The sequence below is a fragment of the Scheffersomyces xylosifermentans genome, assembly GCF_036884685.1.
Source record: "Scheffersomyces xylosifermentans strain CBS 12540 chromosome Unknown RJT20scaffold_1, whole genome shotgun sequence".
In the NCBI taxonomy this organism is placed as follows: Eukaryota; Fungi; Ascomycota; class Pichiomycetes; order Serinales; family Debaryomycetaceae; genus Scheffersomyces; species Scheffersomyces xylosifermentans.
In genome coordinates, this window is record NW_027042939.1 from 2,996,043 (window position 1) to 3,014,612 (window position 18,570).

General features: G+C 41.1%; 6 protein-coding genes across 6 annotated transcripts; 4 read left to right on the forward strand and 2 right to left on the reverse strand. All coding sequences in view use genetic code 12, as the record gives it.

The window, feature by feature from the left end:
* The first annotated feature begins 513 nt into the window (after positions 1-513).
* Positions 514-2,914, forward strand: NOG1 (putative GTPase). Its single transcript, XM_064916360.1, has one exon. The coding sequence runs from the start codon at positions 853-855 to the stop codon at positions 2,779-2,781; it is 1,929 nt and encodes a 642-aa protein (XP_064777660.1). The 5' UTR covers positions 514-852; the 3' UTR covers positions 2,782-2,914.
* Positions 2,915-6,290: 3,376 nt separating this feature from the next.
* Positions 6,291-8,643, forward strand: RJT20DRAFT_17526 (uncharacterized protein). The gene has a single exon (XM_064919236.1). It carries the CDS (start codon positions 6,502-6,504, stop codon positions 8,494-8,496), a length of 1,995 nt encoding a protein of 664 aa, XP_064777661.1. The 5' UTR covers positions 6,291-6,501; the 3' UTR covers positions 8,497-8,643.
* On the forward strand, positions 8,644-9,151 carry RJT20DRAFT_17527 (uncharacterized protein). Its single transcript, XM_064919237.1, has one exon. It carries the CDS (start codon positions 8,790-8,792, stop codon positions 9,105-9,107), a length of 318 nt encoding a protein of 105 aa, XP_064777662.1. The 5' UTR covers positions 8,644-8,789; the 3' UTR covers positions 9,108-9,151.
* A 1-nt stretch (position 9,152) lies between these two features.
* Positions 9,153-10,498, reverse strand: RJT20DRAFT_17528 (uncharacterized protein). Its single transcript, XM_064919238.1, has one exon. It carries the CDS (start codon positions 10,191-10,193, stop codon positions 9,297-9,299), a length of 897 nt encoding a protein of 298 aa, XP_064777663.1. The 5' UTR covers positions 10,194-10,498; the 3' UTR covers positions 9,153-9,296.
* Positions 10,499-11,089: 591 nt separating this feature from the next.
* ELP3 (Elongator subunit) lies at positions 11,090-13,968 on the forward strand (the record flags this gene model as incomplete). The annotated part of the gene is made up of 2 exons (XM_064920476.1): positions 11,090-11,288; positions 12,317-13,968. The coding sequence occupies 2 exons, from the start codon at positions 11,090-11,092 to the stop codon at positions 13,966-13,968; spliced, it is 1,851 nt and encodes a 616-aa protein (XP_064777664.1).
* Positions 13,969-14,602: 634 nt separating this feature from the next.
* Positions 14,603-16,825, reverse strand: PBS2 (mitogen-activated protein kinase kinase; the record flags this gene model as incomplete). Its single annotated transcript, XM_064921343.1, has 2 exons — positions 14,603-15,962; positions 16,536-16,825. The coding sequence occupies 2 exons, from the start codon at positions 16,823-16,825 to the stop codon at positions 14,603-14,605; spliced, it is 1,650 nt and encodes a 549-aa protein (XP_064777665.1).
* Positions 16,826-18,570: the final 1,745 nt, after the last annotated feature.

Below are 18,570 nucleotides of genomic sequence, written 5' to 3' on the forward strand. Positions count from 1 at the left end.
TAGCATACTATTCTATACAATATAACATATATGTAAAATATGTATGACACTGCACTTTATAGTACAATATACTTCATTGTACAATACACTTTATAATACACTTCGTATACATTATATAGTATATGCCACTAAAATACAGTACACTATTCAATGAACCACTATACAATGTTTACTACTCTTCACCTTGACTACCACTCACTCTTAACTATGGTTATAGTACACTCACACTAACAGTATATAACGCTTTATAGTACACTATACAATAGACCACCACACACACACACACACACTTACTCTTAACTACATAGTATACAATACACGAACAAAAGAGTATGAACACTCACAGTTCATAGTACACTACACTTCTTAGTACAATACACTTTATCGTACACTACACCACTTAGTATACATTACATAGTACACTCCACTATAGTACACTTTACAATATAATATTCTATACATACTTTACTACTCTATGCTACATTAGACTCTACACAATACTACACTTAACTCGCTCTCTCACTCACTACACTTCCACCCATCCCAATCAGGCATCCTCCACGAGCCGCACGAAAGTGCTTTTTTCAAAAATCAATTTTTTTTTTTAGCCTCACAAAAAAAATGCGAAGAGCTGAAAAAAAATATATTGGCGCTATAAAAAAAATTTAAGGTGATGTTTTTAACAGAGCAAGGAATCCACCAGTTGCATTCTTTCGTAGTATTTTGGAGCCCTTTTGTTGCCCAGTAACCGCCAGACCACACTAGAAGTACCCAGACCACACCCCGAGTTGTTTTCAGCGGCAGAAATAGCCTACAAACCAAAGAATTACCACCATATAACATACTCTTACGATGCAACTCTCATGGAAGGACATCCCCACGGTGCCTACGTCTAACGACATGTTGGACATCGTTCTTAACAGAACTCAAAGAAAGACACCTACCGTGATCAGACCAGGTTTCAAGATCACCCGTATCCGTGCTTTTTACATGAGAAAGGTCAAGTTCACTGCCGAAGGTTTCGCCGAGAAGTTCAATGATATCATTGGAGGCTTTCCTAACATCAACGATGTTCATCCATTCCACAGAGACTTAATGGACACTCTTTACGAGAAGAACCATTACAAAGTCTCCCTTGCTGCTGTCTCCAGAGCCAAGACTTTGATCGAACAAGTTGCCAGAGATTACGTCAGATTGTTGAAATTCGGTCAATCTCTTTACCAATGTAAGCAGTTAAAGAGAGCTGCTCTCGGTAGAATGGCCACCATTACCAAGAAGTTGAAAGACCCCTTTGTGTATTTGGAACAAGTCAGACAGCATTTGGGCCGTTTGCCATCTATCGACCCTAACACCAGAACCCTTTTGATCTGTGGTTACCCTAACGTGGGTAAGTCATCTTTCCTTAAGTGCATTACCAAGGCTGACGTCGAAGTCCAACCTTATGCTTTCACCACAAAGTCCCTTTACGTTGGTCACTTCGATTACAAGTACTTGAGATTCCAAGCTATCGATACTCCAGGTATTTTAGATAGACCAACCGAAGAGATGAACAACATTGAAATGCAGTCTATCTATGCCATTGCTCATTTAAGATCATGTGTGTTATACTTCATGGATTTGTCCGAGCAGTGTGGTTTCTCTATCGAAGCCCAGGTCAAGTTGTTCCACTCCATTAAGCCTCTTTTTGCTAACAAATCTGTAATGGTTGTTATGAACAAGAGTGATATCATCAAGACTGAGGATTTGGACGAAGAGAAACAGGAGTTATTGAAATCTCTTAACACCGTTCCAGGTGTTGAAATTATGCATGCTTCATGCCACGAAGAAGACAACGTCATGGCTGTTCGTAACCAAGCCTGTGAGAAGTTGCTTACCGCCAGAATTGAACAGAAGTTGAAGGGAACTGCCCGTGTGAATAACGTCTTGAACAAGATTCATGTTGCCCAACCACAATCAAGAGACGACGTCGACAGATCTGCATTTATACCAGAAGCCGCTAAGAACTTGCCTAAGTTCGACCTCAATGATCCTAACAGAAGAAGATTGGCTAGAGACATTGAAGCCGACAACGGAGGTGCAGGTGTCTTCAACATTAACTTGAAGGACAAGTACTTGTTAGAAGACGATGACTGGAAGAACGACATTATGCCAGAAGTGTTAGACGGTAAGAACGTTTACGATTTCTTGGACCCAGATATCGCTGCCAAGTTGCAAGCCTTGGAAGACGAAGAAGAGAGATTAGAGCAAGAAGGTTTCTACGATTCCGACTCAGAAGTCGAAGACGTTGAGTTGGATGACATCAGAGAAAAGGCCGAATGGATTAGAAACAAGCACAAGAAGATGATTGTTGACGCCAGAAACAGAAAGTCATTGAAGAACACTGCCATAATGCCAAGAGACCAAGTCAAGAAATCCTTTGGTGAGATGGAAGAGCATATGTACAACTTGGGTCACGACACAGATGCTTTGAGAGAGAGAGTCGGTATGGCCGCTAAGAGTAAATCTAGAGAATTGTCCGGTGTTGATATCTTGAGAAAGAACCAAGGTATCCTGAAAGCTAAATACAACAAGAGAAAGGCTGCTGCTAACCAGACTGATCGTCTTAATGATGGTGTTAGCGATGGTGCATTGAGATCCCAAGCCGAGAGATTACACAAGGTACAAAGAAGAGAAAGAAATAGAAATGCCAGACAAGGTGAAGGTGATCGTCATGCCACTGCATCCATTCCTAAGCATTTATTCTCTGGTAAGAGAGGTATTGGATCTTCGGACAGAAGATAGACAGATAGCATGTTTGATATTTTTGGTGAAAGTGTTGGATGTGGTGTTCACATCGTGTGCAATAGTTTATATAGTAATACAGCATTGATAAGAGACGACGTTGTAGAGCAATGTAGGCAGTTCCGAGATACTGGCAACTATCTACTGAAATTGAAATCTTTAAACTCATCAAAAATCGGTTACCATTGGATTCCAAATGAGAGTTCTTTTACAAAGTACAACTTCAGTAACAGTGACGTATTAGTTTCTTTAATAGCCCTTTCCTCGACATCAAGCTTTCAATGAAATCAGAACTCAAAATAAACTTCAGATATCATTTTATTCGATTTTTCATAGATGTGACTTTATCTATCATTTAGAACTGTTATATGATAGTACAAACTGAATGAGCCGAGCTTGTATGAGAACTATACAAGTGATCAGATATAAATAACACTCAAACTCGTAATGTTACTTGGCTCTGTATCGGAGTCATTGTAAGCTCCGATCTGGAAAGGCCCAAGAATGAGAAGTCTGTAAAAGAAGTGAAGACGATTTTGCTGCATTGAGGTTGCAGAGAAATGGGTGCAAAAAATACGATCAGTGATTATTTTTGCAATGTACTGCCAGAAGATGATCAACCTTGGAGATAACCAGATTGAGCAAAAATATCTAATTGTAGTCCAGGGTTATGTATACGATGCAATTAAGTCCATAATATGGGGTTAGAGGTGAAAGAGTTGGCAATTCAGGAACTCATGCTACTTAAGACACGCTATATAACGGATTGCTATACAGTCCTTCAGTTGATGAAGGAAGCTTAATAACGCAGATTCGGAGAAGCCTTTCCTAATCAGTAAAAGGAGATAGTGTGCTTACTTCAGTTGCAATATACGGGCGTCTTTTCCTTCTGTCACATTGCTTATTTCATAAAGACTAGTAATATCAGAGATCTTCATATTTACTATTAGGGTATGTTGCGGCAATAGAGACAGGCTGGATCTTCAAATTGACGAAAAAGTCCCGAGACATCAGAGTGAAAGGCACTAGCCGGCCAACAATATACTTCAGGGTACTTTGCCATCATTTAATATCCAACTACAATCATATCCAGGGACCTCTTTATGTCATCACTATACACTAAGCTTTATTGAAAAACAAAAACACCAGTGCACCAGTACTAAAGTCAGATTCCTTCTCTATTAGTGTTTCCAAGGTTGCCCCCAACCACACCTTTTGCAGCTGCTTCCGTCGCGTCCTACAAAAACACCCTAAATAATAACAACTTCCTACAAGACAACATTCTCGCCACTACTCGATATTGAATATACCCCGTTCTGGCACGTTCCCCATGGACTGTGGTTCCAGAGCCCGTTGTGGTGGTGGTGGAGTCTTTCGTCACGGAGGAACCACGGCTCATGCCAAATCAGGAATACAAAGTGTAATCGCACGTGACGTCATTGACCTATCCCAATCCGGACATGTATCACCCAGAGATAAGACGTTTCATGTGTTGCAGCGAGCCGATAAGTAGCATGCAGATCGAGGAAACATCGATTGGGATCAGATACTGACGGACGAGCTAACGGTGTAACGAAGAGGTTGTGAGAGAAGGAATAGGCGACGGTTGGCATGTCATAAGTGGGACATCGTGAGAGGGGGAATACAGATTGCTGGGGTTATAGAAGATAAAAAGAATTCGGGTTATCTGGCTATCTGGCAGTATATAATATGTATAGGTAGAAATCTTGAACAAGGGCCAGAGCTCGAAGCAGAAAGTCGGTGATTGGAGTAATTGGTTCGTTTCAGTACGGGCTTCGGATTGAGCGATTTTGCCCTGGCCAGGCTTACGACCCTGACAGTGCTCAAGTGAACAAAACCATGGCAAGCATGGGAACTCCAGGCGAAAGGGATCAGAGGGGGGACATGGGGGCCCAGAGTTTCTACAGAGAGCCAAGACTGTAATAATGATGGCATCTCCAACCTTTTAAACTTCAAGCTTCATGTTTGAGTTCCCAGCAGCCAAAAGCCACGGTAAAAATCCATAACAATGTCATAGAATAACCAAAGCATATCTTCACTCTCCAAGGAAGACAATGAAGCAATTGTAAGACGTTATATTAAATTTAATTATATTTAATTAATTTAAATTAATCATTGAGACATAACCATAACCATAACCGATAAATTTCTACAATATTACAGTTGTAACATAAACTGGCCTCCAACTAACTCTTCGTTATCGCTATCTCTCTCTCTCTATCTCTCTCTCCCTTCTCTATCTTTCGTGTCTCGCTGTCGCTACCCCAAACCATTCTGGCTGCATATCACCATCGCTATCTCTTGGCCCCACACCGTCCATTGTTCCAAACCAGTTTGCTCCATCATGACTCACTATCGCTGTATCTGTCGTGCGATTATCTACATGTCCGGCAGCTGTGTGCTTTCGTCGGGCCTGATTGGGATTACTAGTTTTGGTAGCCATTCCTCTTCATTGGTTAAACGGTTTTGGAGCAGTCCGCCACGTCTCAGACACAGTCAGTCTCTCAGTGTCGGTCTCTGTCTCGGTCAGTCACACTATCGTAATCGTTCTTCCTACTCTTCTCAGTTGCCTCTTTATCTTAAACATCCGTACCACCTTTCCAGTTATTCCTATTCCTAATTGCCATACACACACCTGTTTCCATAGCCCCAAGTCGTCCTCTTTCGTCTGCACTCTCCACTGTGTGTCGTTCTTCCTCCAGGTCGTCGTGTTGCTCCCTTTCCACATCTTTTAACAGTGGTTCCGAATTGAGCCTGAGTTTTCTTCCTTATTGGTGATATTCCGTCCGCCGTGTGCCTGTCTGAGCCGACTGTGATCTGAATCAATAACCACCACTGTTGGTTTGTTCCACAGCAGCACATACACCTTAGATAATACAGTTAACGGTCTTCTTTCCTTTGACTGTGTTCCTGTGAATAATTATATATTATTATTGAGTCACTAGTTTCTAACTTAGCTCTGGTCCATTCGTCATAATTGGTAGAGTTAATTTTTAGTCATTCAGTTACTACACTTATTCCCTGGTTACTCTCCCATTCTTATATATCTTGAGTCGTTTGCTCTCCTTCGTCGCTATCTGTTAATCAGGAGCTGAAGAATTCCGCCTTTCCAGGAGACCACATTACGTATCGTTGCTACCACGAATTCCACATCCTTAGACCAAACCGTTAGCTTTTGACTATTGACAGGACGTCTGCGAATTTGATATCGCTCCCGTTCTCCTTTTGTTCTTATCGTTATCGTTGATTCCTTTGATCGGGTTCCATTGAAAGTCATAGCGAAAGTATCTTCATACCATTAATTGTTAACATTAATATTATTAATAATATTTCACTATTATTAATATTATTAGCATTAGGTTATTGGTTATTGGTATTGGTTTTAATATTAATTTTTAACGTCTGAAAGATCATATTTAACCTGTTTGGTTAAATCCTAGTATTTTGTTGACAATTACTACGGCAATTACCATCATCATTAACCTTTCTCTTTCGCTAGCATTATCCTACTGCAAGTGGCGTTTAAAAGAAGGTTTACTGATTTTAACTATTCATTCTACCGATTATTAAGACAGCCAATACTACCACCGTCCCCAGGCTTATCGCTGCCCTTATCGCTATCGCCTACGATTCGATATACCACTTTACTCTAACCTTCACCTCCTTCTACACTGATCCCGCCACACTGTTCTACTCGGAATGAACGTAGGCGTCCACACTTCAGAGCCCGTTATCCTTCATTCTAAGTTTGTGTCGTCGTCTCCCAAGCACTCGTCGGCTTCATCCCATAAGAACGGGAACCACCCTTCGAACGGGTCTGTTTCGTCCTCTTCTTCAAGAGCTTCCAACGACCAGTCCGCCTCTTCTAAGGGCCAGAACCCAAGGACTAACCCTCCTACCATGAATAACTTCAACTTTTCGGCCATAAGTGCCCAGCTTCCACCCAATACCGGTCCTCCTGGAACTGTTCTGGTGACCAGTGGTTCTGGATCTTCTGCCAACTCCAATAAGAACCTTAGTCATGTTCCTTGTAAGTTCTACAAGCAGGGCATTTGTCAAGCCGGCAATAGCTGTCCCTTTTCACATAACCTCGACGGCACTCTAGCTGCCGATAAGTTACCTTGCAAGTACTTCCAGAAGGGCAATTGTAAGTTTGGTTTGAAGTGTGCTTTGGCCCATTTCTTGCCTGATGGCACAAGAGTCAACTCCAAGAGTCTCTTGTATAACCATCACAATGGAAACAACAGTAATAACAACAACGGAAACAACAATAATAACAGTAATAATAACGGAAATGGTAACAACAACAATAACAACAACAACCACAGTCATGGCCATTCCAACAACCACAGTAATGGCAATAACAACTCCAATAACATTCACAACATCAATAACTCGAACAGTATCAATACTAGTTCTATAACCAGCAACGGTACGAGCCAAGGATCAACTTCAATCAACAGCAATATCAACAGTATCAACGGTATCAACAATTTCAATAGTATCAACAATATCAATAACCACCACGATAGAAGTAACCGTGGCTCTGCTATCAGTACTTCTTCCTACCACAACAACTCCTCCAACAACTCCAGTAGCATCTTCCTTGGAAACTCCACTGGAACCTCCAATAACAGTGCTATCACAACACCTCCTTCCTCGGCTCAACCAATCGATATCAACTCGGGATCGCTCCAATCCTCCGGTTCTATCGCTGGCTTCTCACCAACTTACCATTCCTACACCAGCAGTATCAGTAACAGCAACACAACCAACAATAACAATAACAACAACCTTAATAACATCAATGTTGCTAGTTTCATCAATGCTGGAGGAATATCCAACACGGGAATCGGTTCCAACAACTTCTCTCCATTCCAACAGCTGCAACACTACCAAACGCCTCAACAATCACAGCAGCCCCACGGATACCTTTCCCATTCGAATTCGTTTGGTAACCACGATGCTCCTTTGATGTTGAATGGTCATAACCAAGGATCCAGCTCTTATTCCAGCGGATATTCTAGTAACAGTCTGATCCTGTTGTCAGGACCAACTGTAAGTGGAACTGGAGGCAATAACCATCCTCAGATGTTCAGATCATACTCGACAAGTACAACTTCTCCCATTGGATTGGTCAACTCGTCTCCTCAACACTCAAATTTCTATAGTCTGAACACCCAGTTCATCCACTCACCGCCATCATTCAGCAATCCCCTCAACGGGTCGAATGGTCCGGTAACTCAGGGATCCTACGGTAATGCGAAGCACTCTTTTGCAACCAGGTTGCAACAGACCAGCTCGACTGGTGGACAATTACCTTCTCCATCATATTACTACCATGGACAGGATTCGTCAGCTATTGTGGATGATGATGATTTCACTAATAGTGGAACTTCAAACAACGAAGTCTTCGCAGAAGATTATGTTCCAGGTTCCTTGAGTGATGTCATTCTAACTCCTCAGGAATTACAAAGAAGAGATTCAAGATCTCAATCTGGAACTCTCTTTGCTAGGCCAAATTTGAGTAGTCTTCTTGTGTCGAAAGGAGACGGAGAAGCCGAACAACAGTCATCCCAAGCCTTACCCAACCACAATGCCCACAACTACTCCAATGGAGCTTTTAGAAAGGACAGTGGTAGCAGGGGAGTTATCTCCAACAGCCATCATGAAGACGTTTTCTTGATGGAGTGATTTATACGAAATCTACGGTTAATTAACGCTATTACCTAATTCTCTGAGATCTCGGATGTTTCTTATAGATGAACACTCAATGAATTAGAATGAATTTCAAGTAATGGTTAAGCTAGTCTTGGTCATTGCTATTCGCTGGGCAACGATTTGCCGGCAAAAGATCTGAAAAGTTTGTTTTAAAATGGAATGGTTTAGAGTACGAAAAGAATGATGTTTTATGGGTGGTTGCTGTTGGAGAGCCAGTGCTTAAAAACTAAAACGATGGTTGGCTCAAGGCAAAAGTGGAACCACTGATGTCATCGATGTGTCTGATAAGATCTGGTGATCTTATTCTGGTTGTGATATTTATTTCTCTTGTTGTTATCTTTTCTTCTATTTATCTCTATGTTATCTTTCTCTATATCTGCTCTCTTTATCTCTATCTCTTTATTATATCTGGATTTTGTTCTTCATTACGGATTTTTCCATTACTTCCGAAGAAGAAATGTCAAAAAGAATTCGTCTTATCTTGTTATCTGGTTGTTACTGGGATCTTTTATTATTATTATCATTATTATTGTTATTATTGTTATTACAACTCCTCTTTTTATTATTGTTATAAAGCGGTATAGAATACCTGGAAGTTTCTATATAGATGTTCAATAAAATACTATTATGAAATGATGATTCTGTAAATTGAGTGAAGGGTATGGTTAAAGATGTCAATACTACAAAATATGATCCAACTACATTGACTCTCCCTAATTGGCTTCATTTCATCATATTTGACGTCTATTTACACTTTTGTCTTTCTATTTACATTAGTTATTCTTGGCTTCCACAGCTTGAGCCTTTGGGTTGGCTCTATATATGTCTCCGCTGGTCTTGGTGAAAGCAATCATATACTTTGGATTGGTGAACTTGTCATCTGGAGCAACTTTTCTGATGTGGTCGGATTCAAACAACTTGCCAACCAAGTAAATCTCCTTCGTGATAGGATCCATACTGTAAACCAAGTAGTCACTTACTGCTCTCTCGGTGACATTTTCTTTACCTTGAACGTTTACAGTGACCTTCTGTTTTGTGATCAACTTAATGATAAGTTGCACGTAAACGGTCACATTATTGGAGTCTGGAATAACATTGAAAGAGACAACCTTTGGGTTGTTTTCTATTGATACTAATTCCCAGTTCAACTTGGAATCCGTTGGAAAGGTATCAGATCTCTCGGCCAAGTTTCTGATAACTTCAACACCAGCAACGTCATTCAATTGAGATTCTATGTACTTGGCTCTTTCGGCTTTTCTCTTATTACAGGCGGCAGCAAAAACCTTGTTGGTCTTGACATACTGCTCAATGGCGTGGTCTTTCCAGTCGTTGAATTGCAACTTCAAGCCAGTTTCTCTCTTGTACTTAACGACATTGTAAGTGTTCACTACGAACATTCCCAATCTTCTGAAAAGTAACTTGTGCCACGACGTCACCGGACAGTTCAAGATTCTTGGTGGAATGTAGAAATCGGCCATAACACCGATATTCTTCACAGGAACCTGGGATATATCAGCGGTATTCTTACTCTTCTTCTTCTTCTTCTTAGCAGCAGTTTCCGATTCGGTAGCATATCCTCTGACTAATGAAGCACGAGGACCCGCCAAAAAAAGTGTCCTGGCATTTAACGCAAGCCCAGGGTACCTGGATACACTTCTGATACCAATCATTACGAATATCGGGCCACTTAGATCACTTTACAATCATCTTATAACGTCATGTTTAACGAGTTTGCAAAATCAAAATTGAAAAAGTGAAAAATTTCGATCACGTGGATGTGATCAGGTTAATTAAGGCAAGTGATTATGTACAGGACTTTAGAAGACATTGGATGAAATTGGTGCAGGAAATATAAGGTACTGCGGCACGGGTGAATATATATATGACTTACAGTTAGTGGAAGGATACTCTTCTTGGGTGATGTACAAGGGTAAAGTTTTGTTTGTAGACATAGTTTTTATGCTTTGGATACTAGAATCCTATTCACATAGAGCTTAGTCAAGAGATATCACCTTACTACGGAAGGACTTTCTTTTGTGGTCAGGAACACTTCACACTATTGAAACCCACTCCATGGTGGGATAAATAATTATACTCCCCTTATAACTCACGTGATCTCTCCTCCTACTCCACAATAACCCCATACCAAAAATTAGTGACACTGACAGATTGTCTCCCTAGTTTTGCAAGAAAATGGAAGGGGATAGGAGTAGGTGGATTTCTAAGCCGCAGAGGATCCCCCCAGAAAGCTTATTTACGGTGTCATGAGTGACTTCTTCATCTTGAAGAACCAATTAGAACTTGTACTGGAGGGCTGCCCTGGGAAAGACTTCAATGGCGATTTGGTGATTTAGCCGTAGTTCAAATTTATATATAAGGGCAAATTCGCCATTGGAGAAGATTTGGAGTAGTTCTGAGCTAATTTTTCTTTCTGTACTATTAACAGATATACATATACAAGTGGTCAAATAGCAATAAAGTGGCTATTGTAAGATCATATATTGAACACTCTTTAAAGTATTTACTTAGCTCCAACTAAATTTATTAATAGTTTTCACTAATTTCAATGGGTAAAGGAAAGGAAGAACGCGCCCCTCCAGTGGAGCATGAACCAGAGCACCATAGGTCTACGGCTGAAGTCGTCATGGACTTTATGACACACTTAGGTGAAGCCAACCTCTCTGATGTGGAGCATCTGCACCACGATGAAGACAACCACCACAACGATGATATGTCGAAGACACCAGCAGACGTAGCCCAAGAGCGTGTGGATTACCTTCAGTACTTGTGGAATGACTATTGATTTTAAGCTTACGGGGAAATAGAAGCAAATAGAGTTACAGCGAAATACAGACCAATTACAAGACGAGGAACAATATTGCAGAATGAAAAAAGCTTCGAATGCTTATTCAGACCTCATGAGGCTCCGCTTATCAATATTAAGCTATTTCCCCAGATATAGCTTCTCTAACGCATTGATGACTCGACTTCTTTACGTAAATATTATGGGCTTACGATATATAATGAATACATGAAATAAAAATTAAAGTATTAAGAGTGAAAAATACCATTTGTAATGTCACGCCAACCATGAGATTATCACCATAGATTTTTCTTAGACGTTTCGTCTCCCCTCCACTGGTTGTAAGTTGTGTTATTCGTGTTTTGCAGTAATTCGGTGGAATGATGAAGTGGTGCAGGGGAAAGGTGGAGTAAACTCTGGAATTATCTTTCGTCCATCACACCATATTTTTTTTAATATTCTTTTTAACCAGTCTAATACTTTCCACTACTTGAAACATTCCCACTAGGTAATGACTAATAAAATTTGCATAAAGTTCCCTTTCGTACTAACATGACACATATTTTGCACCCTTATACCAGTTTATTAGTAGCGCTTACGTAAGCACAATCCAGCATTTTGCAACAGGTTTCTATGCCGTACTCTTATATCACCACTTTCAAGGGGTAATGAAAAGCCAAAACCTGGGATATCCGAAAATAACAACCAACATTGGATTCATAGACCCCCTGATACCTACCAGATGCCATAAGTTTCCCCAAATAACCAAAACTGTGTCAACAAACACCCAACAGCAAATCGCATCACATGATCAAGAGCACATGATAAATAGCCCACATGCAGGCTATCAAAATTGTTATCAATTCGAGATGAGCTTTGGCTAAGTTAATGGATCATGTGTTGTCTTTAAGTTCATTAAAAGGGAAGTTACAGTAGGTTTTTTGAGTTTAAAAGTTTGTAGAATGCCGTCTGTACAGAATTTGAAATCAGGTAAGCAAAAATTAGCTCCTGAGAAGGAACGTTTTCTCCAATGTTGTGGAGATATTTCATTGGAACTTGTAGCATCTTTGAAGAACTCGAAAGACATTAACTTGAATGGTTTGATCATAAGATATGCCAAAAAGTACAAGTTGAAGCAGCAGCCTCGTCTCACGGACATTATTTCTTCAATTCCGGATCAGTACAAGAAGTACTTGATCCCTAAGCTTAAGGCCAAACCCGTGAGAACAGCATCTGGAATTGCAGTTGTCGCTGTGATGTGCAAGCCACATAGATGTCCTCATATAGCTTATACTGGTAACATTTGTGTCTATTGCCCTGGTGGGCCCGACTCCGACTTTGAGTACTCAACACAATCTTATACAGGTTATGAACCGACTTCTATGCGTGCCATAAGAGCTCGTTATGATCCATACGAACAAGCAAGAGGTAGAGTGGAGCAGTTGAGGTCATTGGGTCATTCCATTGATAAGGTTGAGTACATTATCATGGGAGGAACTTTCATGTCACTTCCTATTGAATATAGAGAAGGCTTCATCACACAATTACATAATGCATTAACGGGTTTCAATGGTAAAGATATCGATGAAGCAATCAAATACTCACAACAATCCCAAACTAAGTGTGTGGGTATAACCATCGAAACCAGGCCTGATTATTGTACTGAAACTCACTTGAGCGATATGTTGAAATATGGATGTACTCGTTTAGAAATTGGTGTTCAGTCCGTATACGAAGATGTTGCCAGAGATACAAATAGAGGTCATACAGTAAAGTCTGTTTGTGAGACCTTTGGTGTCGCTAAAGATGCTGGTTACAAGGTTGTTAGTCATATGATGCCTGATTTACCGAATGTAGGAATGGAAAGAGACTTGGAACAGTTCAAGGAGTACTTCGAAAACCCAGATTTCAGAACTGATGGTTTGAAATTATACCCAACCTTAGTTATCAGAGGAACTGGTCTTTACGAATTGTGGAAGAAAGGACTTTACAAATCTTACAATGCCAACGCTTTAATCGATTTAGTAGCACGTATTTTGGCTTTGGTTCCACCTTGGACTCGTATCTATCGTGTTCAGAGAGATATTCCTATGCCTTTGGTTACCTCTGGTGTTGAGAACGGTAACTTAAGAGAATTGGCTCTTGCGAGAATGAAGGATTTTGGTACCACTTGTAGAGATGTACGTACTAGAGAAGTTGGTATCCAAGAAGTCCACCACAAGGTCGTACCTGATCAAGTGGAATTAATAAGAAGAGACTATTATGCCAATGGTGGATGGGAGACATTCTTATCGTATGAAGATCCTAAAAAGGACATTTTGATTGGTTTGTTGCGTTTACGTAAAGCATCCAAGAAGTACACTTACAGAAAGGAGTTCACAAGTCAACCAACCTCAATCGTGAGAGAATTACACGTGTATGGATCCGTGGTACCATTGCATTCAAGAGATCCCAGAAAGTTCCAGCATCAGGGTTTTGGAACACTTTTAATGGAAGAAGCTGCTAGAATAGCAAAGGAGGAGCATGGATCCGAGAAGATTAGTGTTATTTCCGGTGTTGGTGTGAGGAACTACTATGCCAAATTAGGTTACCATTTGGATGGTCCTTTTATGTCCAAGTGGCTTAACGAGGAAGATGATTAAACTTTACAGACGAGATGGAGAACTATAAACTCTTATTAAGTTGGGCGGTGGCCAGCATATTTATTGTTACATAGGAGACTGCAAGGGTCAACCACCAAAAGGCTGGCATATATATGGTGGTACTATGAATTATAGTGTAGAATAGACGATAAGCATAAATATTGTACTAAGTTATGAAGATCTAAGCCTCCCAAGATGGTTTCACGGCGGCGATAGCGTCAGTAAGGTGAAAGGATAACCGAAAGGAGTATACCATAAGAAGGATCTGTCTGCTCATTCAATGAAGAACATAATACACGAAGGTTTATGTTCCTTTGTTTGTTTATTTATGCTTTTTAGACGAAACAATATCATCGCCAAATGAAAAGTCGATTATTCGTAGTTTCAATTGCCGTATATAGCGTCAATAGGGTATTAATATTATTATAATGAGAATGTACTTACGATTGTTACTATTTGGACGACTATATAAAGAGGACCAAATCATCCTCTCGTCGAATCAACTTCCATCGTCGACATCTCCTAGTGCAAATAACCTTTTTCTTCCAGCCCCTTCTATAAATAATTGTTGATATACAAGGAGAAGAATTCCAACCATGTTAGAAGCATCCGTTTTCTATAACTAATCTGTTTTCTATTCTTTCTGACGATTGAGGAAGCTCCTATTATTGCTGGGTAATCCTCCTCTATGTAAAGCGGGAGCCTTGACTTTGTTACGAAGCAACGAGTGAACGCTTTCAATATTGGCGGGGGTAGGAAGAGGATTGTTCTTTAAGCTGCTGGAGCGGCTCAATCCACGCTCCTCCTTCTCCTCTGCAAGCTGCTTGACTCTTGCTGTGACCAGTACATCCAAATGCGGGTCTATTGAACGATACTTTACTAACCAAGGATTATTCAACAATGCAGCATAGGAGGGCCTCAAATCAGGATTCTTATTCAAGCAGGATTTAACGAAAATTTGTGCTTCTTTCGAATAAGCCGTAGGGTCCAATTTCGGAGGCTCTCCATCAACGATGGCACTCAATTGGGAGAATATGTTATCGTAGGTTTCAGCTGGGTACGGGTAATGGCCTGCTGCAAGTTCTAATATTGTTAAACCCAATGACCAGATATCAGATTGGACTGAGTATGTAGCATCATCTGGGGATAATGTTTTAATTCTTTCTGGAGCCATATAAGACTGACAACCAATATTAGTCTTAGCCAAGGAAGCAACAAGATTTCCCGATACTCCGAAATCGCATAGCTTTACCTTTCCAGCTGTATTTACAAGGATATTTGTAGGCTTCACGTCCCTGTGAATAATGTTGTGCTCATCTTTCAAATCCTTCAATCCTCGAATTACGCACTCAGTTATATATGCTAATGAGGGTTCATCTTTAACGCCATGGTCTTTTCCATATATTTTATCCAATGAACCTCCGTTCATGTACTCTATGCACATGTACACTGCTCCCTCCACAAAGAAAGCTCCATAAAAGTCTACGATGTATGGTGAATCACATTTGTGCAAAATCTCCAATTCCATCAAGATTTGGGTGAATTTTGTTTCATCTAACTCCAAACGAACTTCTTTCATAGCCATGAGTACTCCCGTAGGCTTATGAAGTACCTTCAGAACCGACCCATAGTTTCCGCGACCCAATTCCTCAATATACTCTAATTCGTCTAGTGAAATGCGGAAAGATGACCCAGACAGGAAGTCTACACCTTTAGAGTGTAAAGATGCTTTACCAGCAAAATTCAATTGACCAGATTTTATATCAACGTATTTGGAATAATTTGCGAAGAGACCTTGTAATTGAGGTTTCTTATCTGTTTCACTTTCGCTATCTCCTATCACGGAGCCTTCATTAGAACTGCGTAACGAGTCATTACGATTTAAACTGCTATTGCGTGATACTTCAGTACTGCTATTTCCATTCAACGGAAGATCACTATTGGTACTATCAAGGTTTAGTTTGAAATTGGGCTTGTTCTTACGTTCCGATAATCTTCTGCTCAACTCACCAGTTGTGTTAAATTGACGAGTGGCGGATTTAGTACTCCTGTTAGTACTGATGATACTGCTATTACTGGTCAATGTACTGCTGGTACTGCTCGTAATCGGACCATTTAAGGCGGGGTCTTCTTCGCCTTTGAAGTTAATAGGAGGGCTTAGTACAGAAGGTGATGGTATGGGACTACTTTTGTTGAGATCTCCCATATTGAGCTTCATGCCTCTCCTCTGAGATAAAGATGGTCTCTTTTTCAATTCAAGGTTCTGAAACTGCAGTCCTCCAGGTGATGTGATGGCTGAGATACCTCCTCTGCTACTAGTACTTGAGTTTAAGCTGGTGTTTGGAGTTATGCTGGTTGCGTTGCTCGGCATTCTAGGAAAAGGTTGCAGAGCTCCTGAAGGAAGACCCCCTATACTGTAGCTTGGAGGGGTAGATAATGGTGTAGAGTGAGCAGATCCGGCTGGAGAAAAGCCAGGTTCTTCATCAGCCATACGGACCATTGGGAGCGAATATTCGCCTACCGATGGAATACATTCATTTTGCAATTTGTCGTTCGATGAGAATGACCGCTTATTGTATTCTGGGGCATGTGGAAGCGGTGGAAGTGGTTTGGAGGAACCAGCATAGTCTCCATCCGCATTTGTGCTGGAGAGAGATGCAAGGTTCAATGAAGTGCTGTTTGGAGAATTTGTCATACTGATGTTTCCAGAGCCTGTGTTGTGGTCAGTTCCGACTGGCTTACTTCTTTTCTGCTGAAAAGCCATGAGCCTTGCTTGAATGTCACTATTAAGTTGTGTGTGTGAAGCTGAGTGTGAAGCTGAAACCGGTGGAGATTGCGGGGGACGGTTACTTTGCATGCTTGAGGATGATGAGTTGTGGTAAAGTGGGAAAGTACCTGTAGAAGAATTGGACGGTTCGATTTTTGGCGATGAGAACGAGAGTTTCTCGAACTCTGCCGAAGGGTCGATTATTTCCTGTGGCATTCTTTGATATGTGAGATGTTTGTTGCTTATTGCAAAGCTCGGTGCTCGGTGTTAATGTTATGGTAACAGCGCAATGGTGGTTCTGATGACCAGGAACGGATGGAAAATCGTGGTGAAGGTATTTGATCAATTCTATAAGTTGTCCGGTTGGGTTTGGAGCCGATATGTTCCAATTAAATAAGATCGTTTTGAGATTCGGTGAAGAATACTTTGTGAAGGAAGGTCAGTGTAGTATTAGTAAACGAGTCTATGGGTACTGTGAGCAGTGAATCACCCAGTAATATATACCGAGCAAGCTCAATATTAACTAGTCCCAGGCGGGCAGTAGACGGTAGCTCGTAGAAACGAAAAATCTGGAAATCAGCCAACAGTTGGTTTGGTGAATGACAAAGTGTCACGAAACAAACCAGTGCTACGAATACTGGAACAACGAACTAAAGTCAGTTACGGAAACGGTAGCAGTTGAGGTTAACCACAATCCACGGGACACGGGTAATGTTGCAATTTCAGGGTTTCTATTTGGACGATAGAAGTCTATTGCTGGTGTTGGTTCCTGGTTTAGTTGTATGGAAACCTTGTATCCAACACTATCGTGGAATCTACTTACAGATCAATTGGATGGAAGGAAAGTAAGGCTACAAGCAAACAGCGGGTTTCCTTCGTGGCGGCTACAAAAAAAAAGACACGATATCGATGACACGAACTTGGAGTTTTTTCTCAGTAGCCAATACAACGAAGATCTCGAGTATTATAGGATGTTTGCAATAAAGAATATAAAGAAGAAAGAAAGAAAGAATCCAACTCGTAACACTCCGTTTGGTTTATTGACTTTACAACAAAAACGACGGCGCGGAGGGGATTTTGCGAGGGAAAAGAAAGGTTAGTGAGAGTTCTAGCGAGAGAAACAGATATTAGTGGAGGTTACTGGGACGATAGTGGGGGAGGTGGTGAGAAAAAAAGGCGAAAAAAGGAGAGAAATGCGCAACTGAACGGAGGGAGAATAGGGAGCGAGCCGTGCTAAAGCCGCCAGTGGTAAGAGGGAATGGGCAGAATATGGTTATGGTTATGAGTGTAGCGACGACAACGACAACGACGACGACACAACGGGAGATGTGGACAATAAGGAGATAAACAAAGAACAGGACGAGTGAAGGGTGTATATATTGGAATTAGGGGGTGTTGAGAGAAAAGAGAAGGCTTTTCAAGATAGGAGTGGCACCCAGGTGTGGTTAGTGCCCAGGAATAGTACCGTCATGGAAAGGTTCAAATCGTCATTTTTTGTTCTCGCTAGTGGTCATTGGCTGGGCTGTCGATGGTGGTAGCATTTTCAGGGGGCGGCCGCAGCCTGTTCCAACCGCCTTTGCACCCGCCAGAAAGCGCGTTCACCACCGCCTGTACACTCTGCCCACACAATCTATGGGCACGTTACAGTCCAGATATGTATGTGACGTACATCACGTACATCAACTACATCATGTACATGTGCCCAGTATACAGAGACCATGCCGAAACAGAAATTGGATTTTTGAGCAGGCTAGTTTTACTAACTGGTGAGGATGGGCCTTGCAGATCACTTACCAGAAACATCACGACGGTGGGTGGTGGGTGGTGGGTGGAAG